Here is an 18,671-nt window from a genome sequence, read left to right on the forward strand (position 1 = left end):
AACTTTACATATTTTCGTTTAAACCAAATGAAATTTTATTTAGTTACTCTTCATGTTCCGATGGAAAGTATAGGCTACTTGATTTATAGCTTTATAACTTTTTTAATATTCAATTTCCCTAATAACGTTGTTCTATTGATCTGTGAACTTGGCGGCATGGTTTGTTCAAGAAACTCTGCTTTAAACGTGACTTTGTTCCATAAATCAACGAAGTACTTCAAAATTTTCAGTGGCTTCCGATTTCAAACATTTCGAATAATTTATTTGATTTATTTATCCATTTAACGTCAGTAAGGCATAAAGCCTGCGATATTATACGAACAAGATAAACATTCTTACAAGAAATAATATGTGCAAAGTGAAATGCTATTACTCAATCTAAACTCAGACGAATTCCAATGAATGTGAATTTGAAAATCGTGTATACCAGCCGCTCTATGTATTCAATGTTACCCGATGGAAGTTCGTTAAACATTCGCGAAATCGAATGGAATTGGCAGCTCTCCCTAACTGAAAATATCGTCGTGCGTAAAGGGTTAATTATTTCGAATTCAGTGCGTTCGAATGGAAGGCGCATCCGATTGATTATTATCGAAACGGACAAACGAGGGTGTTTGATCGAAGCCGTCCTCGCTTCACATGGATTTACAGTATATTGTATCCTTCGTAGCGTTTACACAATCGTGCTAATAACCGTCGGGCGCCATTTCTTTTTTCATCTGTAATTAAGTAATTACGTAATGAACGTGTCCGTATAGCAACGAGTGTGCTTGTATCAATTTTACGGTCGAAACGGTTTAATTGAAATACGAAAATGAATAGGGGAATTTTTGCACAAGAAACTTATTAAAAGGTATGCAATTTTTTTAAAAACATTATATTACAACTGAGTCAAATCAGTTAGTCATCGTCGAATTTGAAGTTCTATGATTTTACATGTCTACATATTTCCAACCATACGTTACAAAGTGTTATTGAAAATGAAATTATACAAGAAAACATAGCTCGACATTTCATTCTTTTTTTTAACTTCCTTTTAATAATACATATTCGATTGCAAATTCTTTTTTAGACCAGTCATTTTAGACACCAAACATTGCATAAAATACTGTAAACTTCCTTTTTTGATATGTTGCTAAGGATCACCCAGACAGTATAAATCCAAATTTTCGCACATTTTTCAATTTTTCGCAAAAAAGTCACCAAAGGAGTATCCTGACGATAAAAGTCACTGTTACTTTTTTTAAAGTAGATACAATTTGCTAGGATTTGAGATGTGCTAGGGCTCCGTAGCGCCATTAATTCTAGAAATACAGTTCTGCGAAAATTAACAAGAATATTACATTTCTTATATCCTTTCCAAATTTTTATAATAAATTTGTTCAATTATTATACCAAAAAATCTCATTTTTCTATGCCTAAAAAAAAAATACATTTTCATTAAAAAAAATTAAGCACTTAGCTTCAAGACATGTGAGGCATATTAATTTTCCTTAAAAATATAGAGTTTCAACTTTATTTTGTCGTCAGAATTTAAAAAAAAAATACTTTTCTATCAAAAGTTATGAAGTTTTGAACAAAAAATTTACTTTTTAACGACCTTGCTACGAATGTATGATACGAAACTTTTAAAAAAGTTTTTCTTCTTTTTTTTTCAAAAAACGTTTTGAATCTTCTAGTAGACACCTAAAACTAGTGCCATGAATTTTTATAGAGAGTTTGCTGTAGTTTAAAAAGCCGAGAACACCAAACAAAAACCATGTTGACCGCTAGGAGTCAAATATTAATTTAATAAATACATTTCAGTCTGATCGTAAAGTAAATGAATAACTAAAAGTACTAAAATGATGCGTAGAAGAACGACGGAGAATCGCGTGACGCGCGTCGCGCACCTTTTTTAAAGAAGGGGATTCGGATCGCTTTCGGAATAAGCTCCTAAGTTCCGCGTGATAGGGCTAAATCGAAAGAAATCCAGGTTCCAGGATCGAATATTTCAAATCCACGCAATCGCGTAGCTTGATAAGCTGTTTTGGATCGAAACGTCGGGTGGAAGTTCGGGGTCCCGGCGTGCAAAGGTCGTTAGCAGAGTTTCGAGCGGTGCATAGCAATGAGCCTTGAAAAGGGGGTAGAAAACCTCCTGGGAATCTAGACACCCGTTACGTGGAAACTCGTACGAAACGAACGGGCTGCTCTACAGCACAAAGGGGGCTGCCTTCGGGACTAAACTGACTCACGGCAACCGGGATAATCGAACTCGTTACGAGCATTCTCTGGATTCGTTTCGTGCATCGAATAGCCTATGTATCGGTTTCCCAATTCTTCTGTATTTCGAACACCTCTCGCAACAAATAAACGACTCATGTTTCATCCTGCGTCAGCTTTACGTGAACAGTCGAGGGTGTTCAAATTCCACACTTCGAAACCTCGATTAATTTATATTAAACCGGGAAGTCGTAAAGGAATAGAAATCATTTTTTTTTAACACGTTCACGCCGGCGTGCGCCACCGGTGGCTCACGCTCGCGTGTCTATCAGATGACGCGTACCACCGCGCCGCCCCATGGAGAGAAACATAAATAGCAATTCGGCACAGTGAGGCGAGCTTATGAGTGTTGTATATTGGAGCAAAAAATGAACGTTCAAATTTCAAAACCTAAATACATTTCAATGAATCTTTAAACCTTTGGCAATTATGTTTCACAGTGCCTTTTCGTTTTGCTTCACTATTTACCTCATGGAATCTGAAATTAGTTACGTTGATCTATTTATCTTTCTCTTTAATTTACATTGTAGTTCTTGTATTATATGACTTTACCGAATGTATGCAATATTTAATGTTGTGGTTGTAGTAATTCTAAAATAAACAGAAAGATGATTTAAATGTACAACAGAATTTAGATTTCATTGTAGAAGTTATAAATGTTTTATTCGATTATAAATATCACCTAAATTCGTCCAGAAAAAACTTTGCACCATTTGTTTTTAGGAATGTGACATTGTTAGCGATTATTTTACATCGGTGCAATATTTTGAAAAAAGTATGTTTTTAAGTATGTTTATTTAAGTTGTCTGTTGAAATGACAATGTAACAAAAACATTTACTTACTTAGATATGTTTATACTCTTCGCGAAATGTGGAATAATTTAAGAGAATACTGAAAAATTTAGCCTGAAATAAAGAGATCGAATGCATAGATTTCTCAGCAAGTTGTCAACTAGGTTAAAAAGTGTTCAAGTTAAAGTCATTTCATACGCTTGACATTGTTCTCCACTCAATACTATAACTCTAGCAATTCTATAGATTTCTTTTTCGAATTTTAACGAAACATTCTTGAAATAGTGTATCGTTCGAGTAATGCCAGACAATAGATTTTTTCAAAATTGTAACAAAGTATACGACGTATACGACTTTAATACTATCGTATGAACTGAAAGAAATCTCTAAAAATATGAACTAAAATAAAAACAGTTCTTTTAAACGCCTGGGCGACATCTTGTGTCTCAACATTTCGTCAAATCAGATATAGTTGTGACGAAAACCCTCAAAATCACATAAACCATAATCAAGTATTATCTGCGGATTCCCCAATCTTAATTTTTGTGTAAACGAAGAAAATATTAGATTGTCCGAAAAGTTTCTTTCGTGAGTTGCATTCAATTATTTTCTGTGGCAGTGTTTATATAAGTAGACAATCGAATTTCTCAGACATTGATGCTGTAACAGTAATGGAGCGAAATGAATCGTACACAATTCAGTAATGTAACATAAAACATAAAATATTGTATATATATATATATATATATATATATATATATATACAATATTTATATATATTTATTATTATATATTATATATTTTATATTTATATTTATATTATATTAAATGTGTATTTATATTTATATTTATATTATATATTATATATTTATTATTATATATATATATATATATATTAATTATTAATAAAACGAAAGAAACTTTCGGGACAACCTAATAGTTGATACGTACAATTTTTTATCGAATTCCAACGAAGAATCTGTTACTTCTTTGTTTATATTTCGTACAATTCTTCGGAAATTGAACAATTTCTCAATCTCAGTGAAATGTTACAAAAAGAAAATTAGTAAAATTGCGTGTATTCGAAGCATCGCTTTCAGAAGCATCATTTCTCAAAAGTCTCCTACCACTTTCACAATGAGCGGGTCAATTACGTGTACCGCGATTATCCGTGCATCGGCAGTAAGAGGAACGCGTAGAAAGCGCGCCACTCGGCGTAACGTCGTCACATAAATCTAAGTATCCTGCTTCCTCGTTGTTGGTCACGAGTCAAGCGACCCGTGTTGATTTCGCAGTGTTGTTTATCGACCTTGGACACGACTCTATCGTAATACAGGACGGCGCTGTTAATGAATCTAAATACGCGAACAAGCGTAGCGAAAAGAGACCAGGGACCATTACCAATCACTCTCCTCATCCCTTGTACCCTCTCCGTTTCGTTCGCCGGAAACATTCGCAACGAAGAAGGAAGGGTCGAAAGGCGTGTTCGGGTTCGCCGAGTTGGTCTTGTTAGACCTGCGAAAGGGGATTCTGATCAACCAACCGTGCGGACCTTAAGGGCTCTTACTCCCATATAGACACGCTTCGTTTCTCAATTGATTCTTTATTTTACAATCGCCGTGACATCGTAAAGGCCATCGAATCCCGCGTTAGGATGTTCTGCGTATGCTTGTCACTCTTGTTAAACTTCGCGTCGAGGACACCATCGATTTTTCCTTTCGCTCGCGTACTCAGGCCCCCGACTGCGTTTGATCCTCCATGCGTGAACCTCGTTAAGGATTCGGATGGAATCTTAACGCATCGGGTTTATGACGTGGACGTGACCTCTTCGCTATTATTATCATTAGGTTGTGGTAGATTGAGCCCAGTCGCGACAAGGACGGCTCGTGTTTTGAATTGTTGGTTATATTAAGGGCTAAGACAGCTCCAGGTACCCCGAAAAATAAGCTAATTTCGAGAATTTTTTTGAAAGATTAATTAAATGCAGTGACAAATTCAAGTAGAGTAATTTTATTAACACTTTATTTACCGGGAGCCTATTTTTAGGCTTTTTATTCGTAGTATTTAGGTATTCGAATTTATTTACTGTGTTGATGGCTGTCTACTTACAGTGTTCAGTGTTTGGAAACATATTTTGCTTTCAATGTACCTAGTAACAGTATGGAGAAATTATTGTCAGCCTAGATTGGCATATGCTACTGTAGTAAATTCTTTTTTGAATTCAAGACTGTTTCTAAATATTCCGGTAGATGAAATGTTAAGTGCGTATTAATGTGTAGAGAAGAAATTTTTTATGTGTTTTTCTTCTAGATTTTGCGTTCTCAACAGCTTTCGATTGCAGCGACTTCTGTGAAAGAAATTATACAAATAATATGAAATTGATGGGGAACCAAGATTTACTATAAAAGAAAGGTTTCCCATCGAAGATTTTGAAAGAATTCCTATTATTACAAGCACGGTAATTATGGTGCTATTGAATAGAATTTTTAAAAATATCAAATACGTCTAATTTTTCATTTTTCTAATCTGATGTGCAAAATAAGCTAATCTCGAGAATTTTGTTTTAAAAATTAATTAAAAGCAGTGACAAATTCAAGTTGGATATTTTATTAAATGTGTATTAATGTGTAGAAAAAAAATTTGTTATGTGTTTTTTCGTCTTCTAAACTGTTTTTCGTCTGACTTCTGTGAAAGAGATGACACCAATAATATCAAATCAATGGATAACCAGGATTTGGTATAAAAGAAAGGTTTCCCATTGAAGATTTTGAAATAATTCCCACTCCCACCCACAGGAATTGGAGGTGGGGGTCAATTATGGTGCTATTGAATAGCATTTTTAAAAATATCAAATACGTCTAATTTTATTTTTCTAATCTGATGTGCATTCTTCGAGATATCCCCAATTATCAAAGATGTTTGACTCATTTCGATTTATGTCGATTACAGCGCCAACCAGAATGCCATAACCAAATCTGCAATAAAAAGTGGGTGTTCTCATTTAAGTTTTTTATCTTATTCCACTCCTATTCCTAAGGGAGTGACGGTAGGGATCGAGTTTAGTATAATTGGATGATAATTTATTAGTCGAATGCCTTAATTTGATCTTTAGCATATACATAAAATACAACGATTTTCAGCATCAGTTTGTTTAAATATTTCAAACGTGTCACCAAGATCCCCATTCGTTTATTACACGGAATTGATCGACCTTTATTAGCAAATGTCAGCCCAATAGCGATTAACCTTTAAACAACGTTGCAAGTCAACTGCGGAGCATTTCGAGCGGATAAATTGATCGCCCGTTTCGCTCGGTTTCCTGTTCCTCGAATTAGCATAACGATCGATTCTTCTTCCTATAATCATCCATTTCCTTCGTTTCGTTTTCCAGAAGGAAGAAGCCCTACCGAGTCTTCCAGTGCCGGATTTGGAATTAACTATGCAGAAGTACTTGGCCCAGGTTGAAGTAATCGCCCCGAATCATTTAGAGAAGACCAGGAGCTTGGTGAGAGCTTTTCTTTCTGGGCCTGGGCCGAAGCTTCAACAACGTCTCGTAGAACGTAGCCAGAACGTCACTAATTGGGTGAGTCATACCGATTTTTTACACTTTTTCGGTAATAAACCAATCGAATTGCAGCTATCACTTATCGTCTGTACAGTGTGTCTCACAAACTCTGATCACTCAAATATCTTCGTTATTTGATGTTATTTAATGAGAGATTGTTTCACACAGAAATTGCAAAGTTTAAACAGATAACAAATTTTGATGTATAATTTTGTTGAGAAAATTGTATTACGCAGTGTATAAACAAAATGCAGTTTCCTTTTTTTTACGAAAAGACAGCTCCAAAAGTATATTTAAACATTTCTATTGTCATATTTTTATTCTATCCTTTATCTTAATTTTTGTTATTTGTAATTGCTAATTGTAAGTATGGTTTCACGTGATTATTCAGTGACTACGTTAGCCTAGTTATCTCAGGCATAGTCGTTGAGTGGTTAGTAAAAACGTAATGTTAATCATCCTATTTATGCGACAAATATACTTTTTTATCGGATTCCATAGTCGTAATGGGAAACGACCTGAATTTTGACGTTTCGAAACGGCTAGAAACGTGGCGGAGTTTATGCAAACTGTCTCATTAAAGATTCAGAACGTAAAAGGTTGGGCAGAGCGAAAATGCGAAGGCTGAGCAGTCGAAAATGATAACGGGGAAGAAAAGTTCCTGACTAGTCGGTACAACACCATTTTCGTTCCTTTTTCACTCCGCCACGCGGGAATATTCTGTTTCAATAATACAGTATCCTTGGAGCTGAATATTTCAATATCTTTAAAGTCTTTCAAATACCGCGGAAAATCGTCTGTCAGAGTTCTTATTTCGCGTAGAATGCAGTTCTTCGTTGATTGCATTACTTTAACAAACGGGGGAATCATGTGGTAGGACTCAGTAGATCTTAGCTAGCTACCTTAGACCTTAAGTAATTTACATTCCTATATATTTGTAACTAGCTGTGATAGCTAAAATAATTTATTTTAACTTATTTAATTTACTTATTTATTTTAATTTATTTATTTTAACTACCACTAGTTAGTTAAAAATATATGGGAAACTACCTAAGGTCTAAGATACCTAGCTAAGATCTACTGGGAAATTGCTCTAAATTAGTTCGCATAACGGATGTTATTGGAAATGGGTAATTAAATAAATGTTTCAGTAGTAAAGAACTGACTGGATGAAAAGTCTAGTCACAGGGACTAGACCAAGATTAGTCGTCCAACAATGTAACCATTCGTTAACGCATGTGTTCATTTGTTCAGACAATTGTTTATGTATAAACATCCTTTCACGCGTCCAGCATATCAAGCGTCGATTAATTTTTGTCCAAAATATTCCAACAGATGTTGTACTGTATTATACTGTATTTTGCCGTATTCTATGCGGAATCAATCTGTGCCATGTTGTGTTATAGCGCATTATATTATGCTGTGTTATGTTATGATATGTTGTATACTGCTTGTATAAAGCTACATACATTACATTGTACCATGTTGTATTACATCGTATTACACTGTTCTACGCTGGATAAACCTCTACTTTTAAGATCGCTCAGTGGGCAATCGATCTACCAAGAGCACGACATTTATTAATTATTATACCGTACAGTAAACACAGTGCAATGCATTTAAAACGTAAGAAAACTCGTCAGCATTATTAACTATCGAAAATGTACCGACTCGTCCATAAAATCGACCGAATTGCGTTTCAGTAGCAAGAGATCTCGTCCAAATGAACGAAAAGAATTAAATATTCACGGCATAAAGGCGCAAAAGGAATCAGGTACGAATTACGGAAACGGGAATCCAGCTGGCAGCGATAATAGACAAATGGCGAAAAGGGGACGTACTTTTTCCGTCTAAGTGGCACAACAGCGTTTTCGTTTCAGGCCACGTTGCCGTTCGTAGAATTTACTTCTCATGGCATCAGCCTACGCGCGGGCTCCGTGACTTTTGCGATCTCCCCATCCCGTTTCGCTCGGTCCCGCGGGAATCCCCGGTTCGATGCATACCCCGCCATAAGCCCCCGCGTCCCCACGGCCATCCGGTCCGAGCTCCCGTGGCACATAAATAAATAAATAAATGGATTTACGAGGGCTCGCGCACCGACTCGTCTCGCAACGCTTCGGTGGTACGGGAACGAGACGAGCCTCCCGCGCTCGAATATACACCGGAACAATGCAAATATTGCGACAAGAACGACAGAGGGGATGACAAAAGGGTTGAGGAAAGGAAAGCACACCATTCGTCGATTGGAAAGAATAAAGAATCTCTGCGGCGCGCAGCGATATCTTGTGTGTGTGTTTTTTTTTTATATTTAATTTGTTTAAGGTTACATCACAGGTTATTAGCGACCAGCTTTCAGTTATACAACTTTGACATTAGGATACATTTGAGATATTTACAGTTGGTGTGCATTCATGTGTTATTACTAGACTGCGGATCTTTATGCAAAATAAATTCTTCGCGAACGTACCTACAAAAATTGAACCTATATAGAAATTTATTTTATTCTGCAAATATTATAACGTGAACTTTACTTTCAATCTTTTTTATATTTTTTGCATATTGTTTTCATTTTGTAGGTTCTTGCACATTCGATTTTCCTATAAATGCATAAAGATCCGCAGTCTGGTTATTACTTAGAGTTAAATATTCTATGAAACTAATTATATCGGGTGCCACGTGTTCATCATTCAGTGCTGCTTGGAGATTTCCTGGTATGTTGAATTTCATTCTACTTGCAGCGATATCTTGTTTTTGGTATTCGGCGTTTTCGTTTCTTTTCCTTACATTTGTAAGAATTAGCTGGCCGGTATTTTTTTGGCGGCACGCGAGCATTGTCACTCGCCGATCGCGAACGGATCGGACAGAAGTGTCTTCGATTAACACTTTGCTTCGTAAGAATTCACCGATCAGCGTTCTGTTGACGGCACGCGACCATTGCCGCTCTTTTTTGTTTAACAGAGTCGATAACCGTTGACGAGCAGTCACAGATCTTCCTGAATTATGGCATGAGGCACTGTGTAACGCTGTTTGAAGTAAAAGTATTCTGTAGCATTCACTATTCTGACGTATAATGTTGAAATATTATGTCGTTAGCAGGATTATGCTCTATTTCGATGGAATACTGAGCATTTTACAACAATTTGCTGCATTATACAGTGTGTCGATCACACCAGTGAGTCGCTCGGTGGATTTTGTGGAAGTCGATCGTATCGAAATAAAATCATTTTTAATAGAGATTTGTGTTAATCTATAATAATCTACTATAATCTCTCACACATTCAAGTTTATAGTCGGAGAACCAGTGGCGATTTTACACGACCGCTCATTAATTTCAATACACCATTTGTGATTTTTTTTCGAGTAGCAATGCACTTATCATAATAAGCCATGATGAATTCATTTTTATTGAAATGAAGTAATCGTGCTTGAATTAATCAACAGATTCATTGGATGCAAAACAGAACGGGTGCTAAATGCGCACAAAGTTGCACATTTTTTCTCTGGCGTTTCTATATTATTTCAATGCTCTATCGAGTATGGCAATGTATTTTTCTTCACATTTCACTGAACGATACGAGTCCAGGAGTTAGGTCCAAATGACAAATGTGCGAATTGATGTGGATTTTATGGGAGTCGATCGTTCCGAAATAAAATCATTTTCAGTAGATTTGTAGAGAAGGGGTGCTAAAACGCACACAAAGTTGCACATTTTTGCTCTGGCATTTCTATATTATTTCAATGCTCTAACAAGTATGGCAATGTATTTTTCTTCACATATCACTGAACGATACGAGTCCACCAGTCCAAACGACGAATGTGCGAATTCGTTTGCAACGCAATTTCGAAAAGATTGCTCAGCCATTTCGACCTTTGAATCCGAAGCATCCAACTCGGGAGTCCCGTGCGTATGTAGTTTTCCTCGCGAGGATGAAGCGCATCAATCATTTCCCGCCATTACCTAATGCGTGTTAGGAATACATAACGCACGCGACCATTAGGTGGTTCGATGCATTAGGAAAAAGGGCGAAAACTCTCCGTAATTAGTAGCGGGTCTGCATCGCTAATTGTAAAAGTTTCCCAAGATCTTGAGATAGATTGGCAAGATGCTCTGCGTGATGTTCCAACAGGTCAGATTCAATTGCGTTTTAATGAATCGTTACGCTCGCGTGCCGATTTTCAGCACGTGACACCGTGATTCCGATGAAACGCCGAGTTAATAAGAAAATGCAAATAGACGCGAACTTAATCGTACACCAGGAGATAGGGAGTTTCGTCATTCGCACTGTATCAGTTATTCAAAAGTAACGCTTACACCTTGTGAGAAACGATCTATCTGTGTTAAATTTGAACTGGCCGCCGAGGTGCGCGTCGTTCTCGTCTTTTATCATTTTTCTTTACTCGAGGCGAGATCTCGCGACGTTTTTTAGATTAGTGTGTATTACAAGCTGTTACGACAAACATGCACTCGTTCATGTACATATATATATATATATATATATATATATATATATACATTTTACATCACATTAAATATTCTTATTTCAATGTACATTGTGTTATAACCTAGTTACTTCTTTTAGTTTGGAATAATTTGGTAAGAAGGTAGACTCGTAAAACAATGGAAATACTAAAAATGGAAAAATAATAAGATTACGCGTAACGTTATATATTAATAATTCGTTTATCTGTAATTTTAAAATTATACGCTTCATACTACACATCTTGTGAAAACTATTTCAATTGACCTGTTCTTCGTTTAATCTTAAAAATGATAAAAGATTACGCTTTGTTTATGACTCTACTTTAAAGATTTTACTCTGAAGAAGATGTTATTTGACAAAGTGACAAGAAAAAAAACAAAAAAAAAAATCGTGGCACTGCTAGCTCAACATTAAGCTAGTGGCTGAAAATGTTAAAAATTAATAAAAATGAAAAAATCAAAGTGGATACGTTTAGTACTGAATTTATACTAATTTGTACCACCAAAAGAAAATCGTAATATTAATATTAAGCTAGCAGCGCCACGATTTTTTCGAAAACGGCACAAGGTACGAAATTATTGTTGGTGATACAAATTAGTGCAAAATAAGTACTAAATATTCCACTATGTCCGAGATGATTCTGCTGATTTGGTCCTGCCAGCTTAAGAGAGGTATAGTTTGGTTATTTCTGCATGAAGGTGTCAAGAAGACTTTATCATCATCATAGATATACTCAGTAATGATAATCATTATTGGTTTGATTTTAATAACTAGTTTAATTACACGGAAATCATAATCGTTAATCATTGATCGAATTACATTTCATCCAATACGGGTGAATATAACATCTATTTATGATTGTACAGCAGACCTTCGATCATTGTAATTAATGAATGCATGTAACGCTCGTAGAATTACATGATGAATGATAATCGTTTATTAAAGACAATTGCATTACCGTCCCAGAAGAGAATATTTAAATAAATATTCTTCACTATTCATTGTTCTAAATATTTGTTTACAATCTTCCTAAATTGTCAATTCACACGTTCACAATCATTTATTAAAGACAATTGCATTACTGTCCCAAAATAGAAAATTTAAATAAATATTCTTCGCTATTCATTGTTCTAAATGTTTGTTTACAATCTTCCCAAGTTGTAAATTCTCACGTTTCCCTTGATGTCATTATATCATTCGTATTATTAGCTAACGTTTAACCAATTTAAAATCTCGGTTCAGGAATATTAAGAGATTTATTATTGTCTTGTTATTGTTGTTCTTCGCCGTCCTTATGATTCCAGTTGCATCATTCTTGAATTTTTTGAATGATTCCATCGTTCCACATCTGATTAAGCTCATCATTTGTCAGTAATTTTCTTACATCATTCTCTCGATGAGTCATTCTCCTCTAATACCTGATATGTTCCATGAAGCTCTGGGCATTTCATCAATCATCCACGTTTCATCATTGTTACCTTGTACGCTCATTTGTATTTTTCACAGTAACTGGTTCCATTCCATTTTTTAAGCTACTATTTCGACTGTAAACCATTGTGATCAGATTTTTATACAGAGTTAGACCATTTCTAAAACGAATTTATTCAGAAACCGTTGACTCGAACCGTTGCATAAATTTTTACAGATTGCCATCTTTTAAACCGGAAAAAACCTAAATTCAAAATCGAAACGTTTAGTGCAATTAATAACACGCATGAATCGAGTAACTACTTATTCATTTCGGTCTTCCAAGTTGCAAACGTTAACTTGAATTTTCTATTTAAAGAAAATACTGTTCAATTAACGAAGATTTCTAAAAATTCTATCGTGTTTATTAATATTAGCGACGCTTTGCTTTCCATCGTTCTTCTCACTTAAATAACAGAATCGCATCCTTTAAACAACACTGATTTTTAATCAAATCAAACGACAACCACGTTAACCCTCAAATGTCCTAAGTTTCAAATTTCTACACTTGCAATTAGTTATATTAAAAACTAAAATTAGTTATATTAAAATCAAACGACAACCACTTTAACCCTCAAATGCCCTATGTTTCAAATTTCTACACTTGCAATTAGTTTGTTTTTAATATTTCTCTGTATGTATATATCCAAACTGATACCTGCTTTTTTCGAAATAAATATATAAAATATGCGATTTCTTTCGTTATTTTTCCCTTTATCTGGCTACTGCAATAAATACATCGATATTTTTTTAAATTTAATGTAGAAAATCACGCTTCCAAGGATGAATCGGAACCATATTAGAAATCTTCTTCGCTAAGAGCACGTTTCAGATCACTTACCGCGAAATTTCACATAGGCATGCATTACATTGCCCAACAGCCATACAAGAATCGACGTAGACGCGTTGCTCGATTAATCATCGTCCAAGGGAAAACGGAGACGATGATCTGAATAAGATTCACTCACGCGCGTCGGCGCAATCTGAAAATATTTTTCGAGCTGATAAATGTACGCTAATCCATGCACCGAATTCGGTTATCCCTCGTACTCTGCTAATAATGCGTGTTGCATGATTGAATTGCGCCACGTGAAGCGTTCGTTATGGTCGAACATCCCACGCTCTACTACAAAATGATAGCTCACCCCTGAATTTTCACTACTTCTCAGAACTCTATATACAGTCTGCAAATGCTGAAATTAAGATGACTTTTTGCCATGTTATTCGGTTTAAACATTTTAATTTGTAGCATTTGAAACATTGTCATTCGAATTTGATACCTTTTTCCATAAACAATTTACTTTACTCAGGCTTTCTCAAAAGGAAAGTTTGAACTTTTGTCATTATTATTATAAACACGTTGATATTAATGATTTGCTAAGAGGACTCGCAACACCTGACGTTTTTCATTCAGGTCCATTATTGAAGCTATTGATTATTATATATATTAGGTAGACTGGAAAGTAATGTCGTTTCTTTTACACTAAATTCAAACAAATTTTTGATAAATTTCTATTTTTAAGCAATTATGTAATCTTCTAAACCGCATAACGCGTACATTATCATTGATATTCCATATATTTTTGCATTTGTGCACATTCTTGCAGATTTCTCTGTATTACCATTTGCCATGAATGCATAAACATCTGCAATCTAATTATTAGATTGTCCTAAAAGTTTCTTTCGTGAGTTGCATTCGATTATTTCCTGTGGCAGTGTTTATATAAATAGACAATCTAATTTCTTAGACATTGATGCTGTAACAGTAATGGAGCGAAATGAATTGTACACTGTATGTATTAATTATTAATAAAACGAAAGAAACTTTTGGGACAAGCTAATGAAATAAATTTAAAAATATCTCACAATTGATTATAAAATATAGAATATCTAAGAGCAAAGAAAAATTCATCGATGACATTAATATTCCGACTGAGAGTAAATTTATTTTGTGGAAGGGGTTGATAGACAGGGAGTCCTGCTATCGAATGCTTCGACTCGTCGAGCTTTTCTCTGCGCAGCTGAAATGATGCTACATCACGAACCGTATTGAATAATGCACCCAGTTAGACGTGACCATCGATCAGACGAAGTCAGCAAGACACGGTGAAAGGAAAAGCAAGATCGAACGAGTGGCAATTCGTGGCGCACTCATTTCTGCCGAGAAAATTGCTTTCGCGACATTTCGTAGGGTGCGACCGCTTTGCCCCCAGCCCTTAAAGGCGAGAAACGAAAATGTATTTCCGGATGTGTACCGGCAAATCGAGAATTCTGCCCATCGATTACCAAAGACCGTCCCCCGTTTTCTTCTGCGAACGATTCTACAAGGGTCCAACGTCTATTTTCGTTACGATTCACAAGGGAAACGATAAAAATGATCGAAATAACGGCGTGTATCTCATTTTTAGGTTTGAAGAGGAATTCTTTATGTAAGAAAAACAAAATTTTCGGTCACTTGTAATCCTTACTTGTAACCAGTACGATTTAAGTCGATGAAATACTTGTTATACTTGTTATAGATTTTTTTTTCTTTATACTTATGTTATAGGTATTTGAAAACTACGTATACCTAGTCAAGCTGTGTGTATGTTTAAGGTAACGGATAGGCGAATTATATCAGTATAAACGCGTTAACGATCTCAGTGGTTTACAGAGAGTAATTCTGGAAGCATGTACACAGTTTGAGTGGTCATACAGTTTATATTCTATTAGGTGGATTGGAAAATAATGTCATTTTTGCAATTTTAAATACTTATTTATTATTCATCAGCTTATTGATTTTTATCGATCTGGCATTGAAAGTTTGCACACTAGATAGCAAAAGGCTGTTGATAACGAAGGTGATTACAAACCTAGAAACTTATTAAGAACGTATTTCGTTGAATTTAATGTAAAAGCAATGACATTACTTTTCGGTACCCCTAATAATTTTCTGTCTTTATATCCTTAAATTCAATAAAAACGTATTTTCAACCAAGTAACCGTAACAACTTACAACAGTTATGGTCCCTGGTTGCCAAGAAGACACTACTCTCGCGTGAAGGCCGATTCGCAAACAGTATTACTATCATCTTTATACGTGTTTGTCCCAGATATTTTCGAAATGTAATTTTTTGATATAGTAGATGTAATGTATCTCCTCCTCCGTATCTCGGTATCGCGAGAGTTAACGGCGAAATTCCACCGGATTCTAAATTAAAACGCTCGCTAATTGAGCGACTCCGAGTTGACGAAACGACGGGCAAATCGAGAAACTCCGAGGTTCGAAGGGCGGGAGGCTAATTCGTGCCCTTGTAATTCGAATTGAATTTACCGCCAGGAAAGGTACGAACGGACAGACGGACAACCGGGGTCGAAGCGGCTCGCGAATGAATAATGGAAGTTTCAATGAAATTTTCCAGTTCGCCGCGGGGCACCGTAATATTAGCTTACCGCCGCCACGGTTCCAACAACCAAAGCCCCCACAGACAGAACCCATGAAGCGCGCGCTTCGTCGGGGGGTTGTCCACCCCATGCTACGATTTTATAGAGACGACCTTCTCGCCTCCGAGAACGCGACTCTATTGTCGGACCGGGATAAATGAGGGAAGCGTAAAATCCGACAGAGACCGACCGAGGAAACAAGCATACAATTGCCAACGGCGGATGGGGGCTTATTTAAGACTGCATCAACTAAATTTGCCGGAATTTTACGGAAACAACTACCCGCGAATGTCGTAATGTGAATTGTTAAAAAATGAATTTTAGCTTTCAAATATGAGTGCATTAATGAGCGCCACTGGACAAGTTGACCAAGTATGTATAAAAAAACGCCCGCTAAACAGGTGTAACGCTCGTACAGGAAATACTCGGTTAGTTGTAACGGAGACTCTCCAATGTAAGCATGTAAAACGTTAGTAGAGATAATCAGATGTATTAACACTTTGGACGCCACGTCACCCGTGTATGGGTGACAGAATTTTCCACTAAACAACTGAATAAATTAATTTTGAAGATGAGAAATTAAAGAAAATAAATGTGAATAGTATTTGTGAATTTGGCGAAGTTGCAAAAATAAATACAAGTTTAAATTCAATAGAAATAAGTTTCAATTATATAGAAACGAAGTGATAGGCTCGTATGTTTTACGAGTACAAGTCAGGCAGTCAACGTGTTAATAGAAAAACCCTATAACATCTCAACAATAAATGAACCTTTATATATTCCGAACCTCGAATTTTAACAATTCCATCCGATCATTTCGTAAGTCTATGATTTTCGACTCGGTGAATTAGTTTCGAACAACAAGGAGAAGGTACCTGCAGAAGCGTCATCTACATGTACGATTTCTTCTTGTTATTTACGATTCAAGTCCGATATGGCAAATAAAGTTGTTGAGCTGTGGAATAATAAAGCAATCAGTCTTCTTGATAGGGTGTTTATTAAGATGTTTCAAAAAGGAAACTTTGTTTTCTATCAAACAGGATCAAAAGTTTAATTTATGTATAAGAATATCGCTGTTCAAATTTAAAACCACAATATTAGCATTAAGAAGAAACATAGGAAATGACAATAACGAAAGAATCTACTTCTTTTTGCCACTTTAAATAAAATAAAATACCATTTTCAGAGCTGATCTCTAATGAAATTTGTTTAAAAGTGTACGATTTTTTCAATATTACATTAATAAACTATTATTTAGCATCTATTAATAGTAAACCTCATACTTTACAAAGAATTCATGTACAACATTTTGACAAGACTGACAGTTCCGCTGTAATATTAAAAAATAGGTCCCATTATACGTAACTAAACGTTTGACCGACTATAACTTTGATACAGTTGGTTTTATGGAATTTTGATAAGAGACCGTTTTCCTAGAGCATTCAATTTCCTACGAAAATATGCCTGTAGATTTTTTGTACGACGTATTGTTAGACGGTTATGAAAATCAGAAGAAGCATTACTCTAATGAAAAATAGAGAAGTTCGATGCGGAATCTCTTAATGTCAATCTAATGGTCTCAAATTTTAACAGGGCATATTCTTATACCTGAATGAAAGTTATGCGCTATAATATATGTCCAAATTATGCCTATGAAATGTACAGTACATTATTTTCATGACATGGAGAAACATTTGACACATCATATGTTTCTTCGTGCTCTTAAAAGTCAACATGAAACCAACTTGAAAAGTTTATGGAGGCGCCAGGTACTCCGTGAAGAAGAAAAACCAAGATGCCTTTGAAACAAAACAAAAAGAAATTGTCGTACAGGTCCAAAGGTACTTTATCGCGGAGCTCGTCATGCATAGAAATCCATTAAACTCGATGATCGTAAAACGTACAAGTAGCATGAAAGAGTAGAAAAACTTTTGCGAAATTATATGTTACAAGTTTGAGTATAGTTATCTTCCATTACTGAGGGATGGGGGAGGAGGAAAGTCTTAGAAAGTAAGACAAAGTTGTAAAAGCAACGATGACAAGCACGAGCATGAAAGGAAAGCACGGGCCTTGGTCTATTAAAGCTCGATATACACGACACTCTTGCGGAATAAAGCTGCCTAAGTTCAAAGGCGGATCACGTAAATGAAAGAGGGAAGATTGCTGTGGACGTTCAAGAAACGGAAAAAAAGAGAAAGGAACACGAAGGTATACTTTGATGCGAGTTATAAAATAACAGTGTTGGTATGTATCAAGTGTAGCGATGAACCCGTAGCCTATTTAGAGTAAATGTAGAAATTCTGTTTAATGAATTTCAATTATTTATAATGAAAAATCATAAGAATTTTAATCTTCCCGAAGGTTACACATTCATCGAAAGCACATAATAGTTATGAAAGATTTGTACTTTAACGTAAGAAAATGTCGACAAAATATTTCTATTTACGCTACAGTCATATATGATTGAATGTAAAAGCACGTAATTAATTTGTGAACACAATTATTTTTAAGTGCACTTATGATCTGTTAGAAAAATGAAAATAGATATTTGGTGAAAACTAAACTTCGTATACACAGGTACATTTTAATGAATATCAGGTTGAGACTTAGATCTAGGCCCAATAATTTTTAAGCGCACTTATAATTTGCTATAAGGGTGACAATAGATATTTGGTGAAAAC

General features: G+C 35.5%; 1 protein-coding gene across 2 annotated transcripts in view; it reads left to right on the forward strand.

Annotated features, from left to right (window-relative positions):
• Positions 1 to 18,671, forward strand: part of LOC128885624 (vesicular acetylcholine transporter) — a 130,221-nt gene that overhangs the window by 65,823 nt on the left and 45,727 nt on the right. For both annotated transcript variants that reach the window (XM_054139738.1, XM_054139739.1), the window contains exon 4: positions 6,446 to 6,637. In XM_054139738.1, the coding sequence (XP_053995713.1) occupies positions 6,494 to 6,637 (144 nt within the window). In that variant the 5' untranslated portion in view covers positions 6,446 to 6,493. The remainder of the gene's footprint in view (positions 1 to 6,445; positions 6,638 to 18,671) is intronic.

This window comes from Hylaeus anthracinus, unplaced genomic scaffold (assembly GCF_026225885.1).
Source record: "Hylaeus anthracinus isolate JK02 unplaced genomic scaffold, UHH_iyHylAnth1.0_haploid 11981, whole genome shotgun sequence".
NCBI lineage: Eukaryota > Metazoa > Arthropoda > Insecta > Hymenoptera > Colletidae > Hylaeus > Hylaeus anthracinus.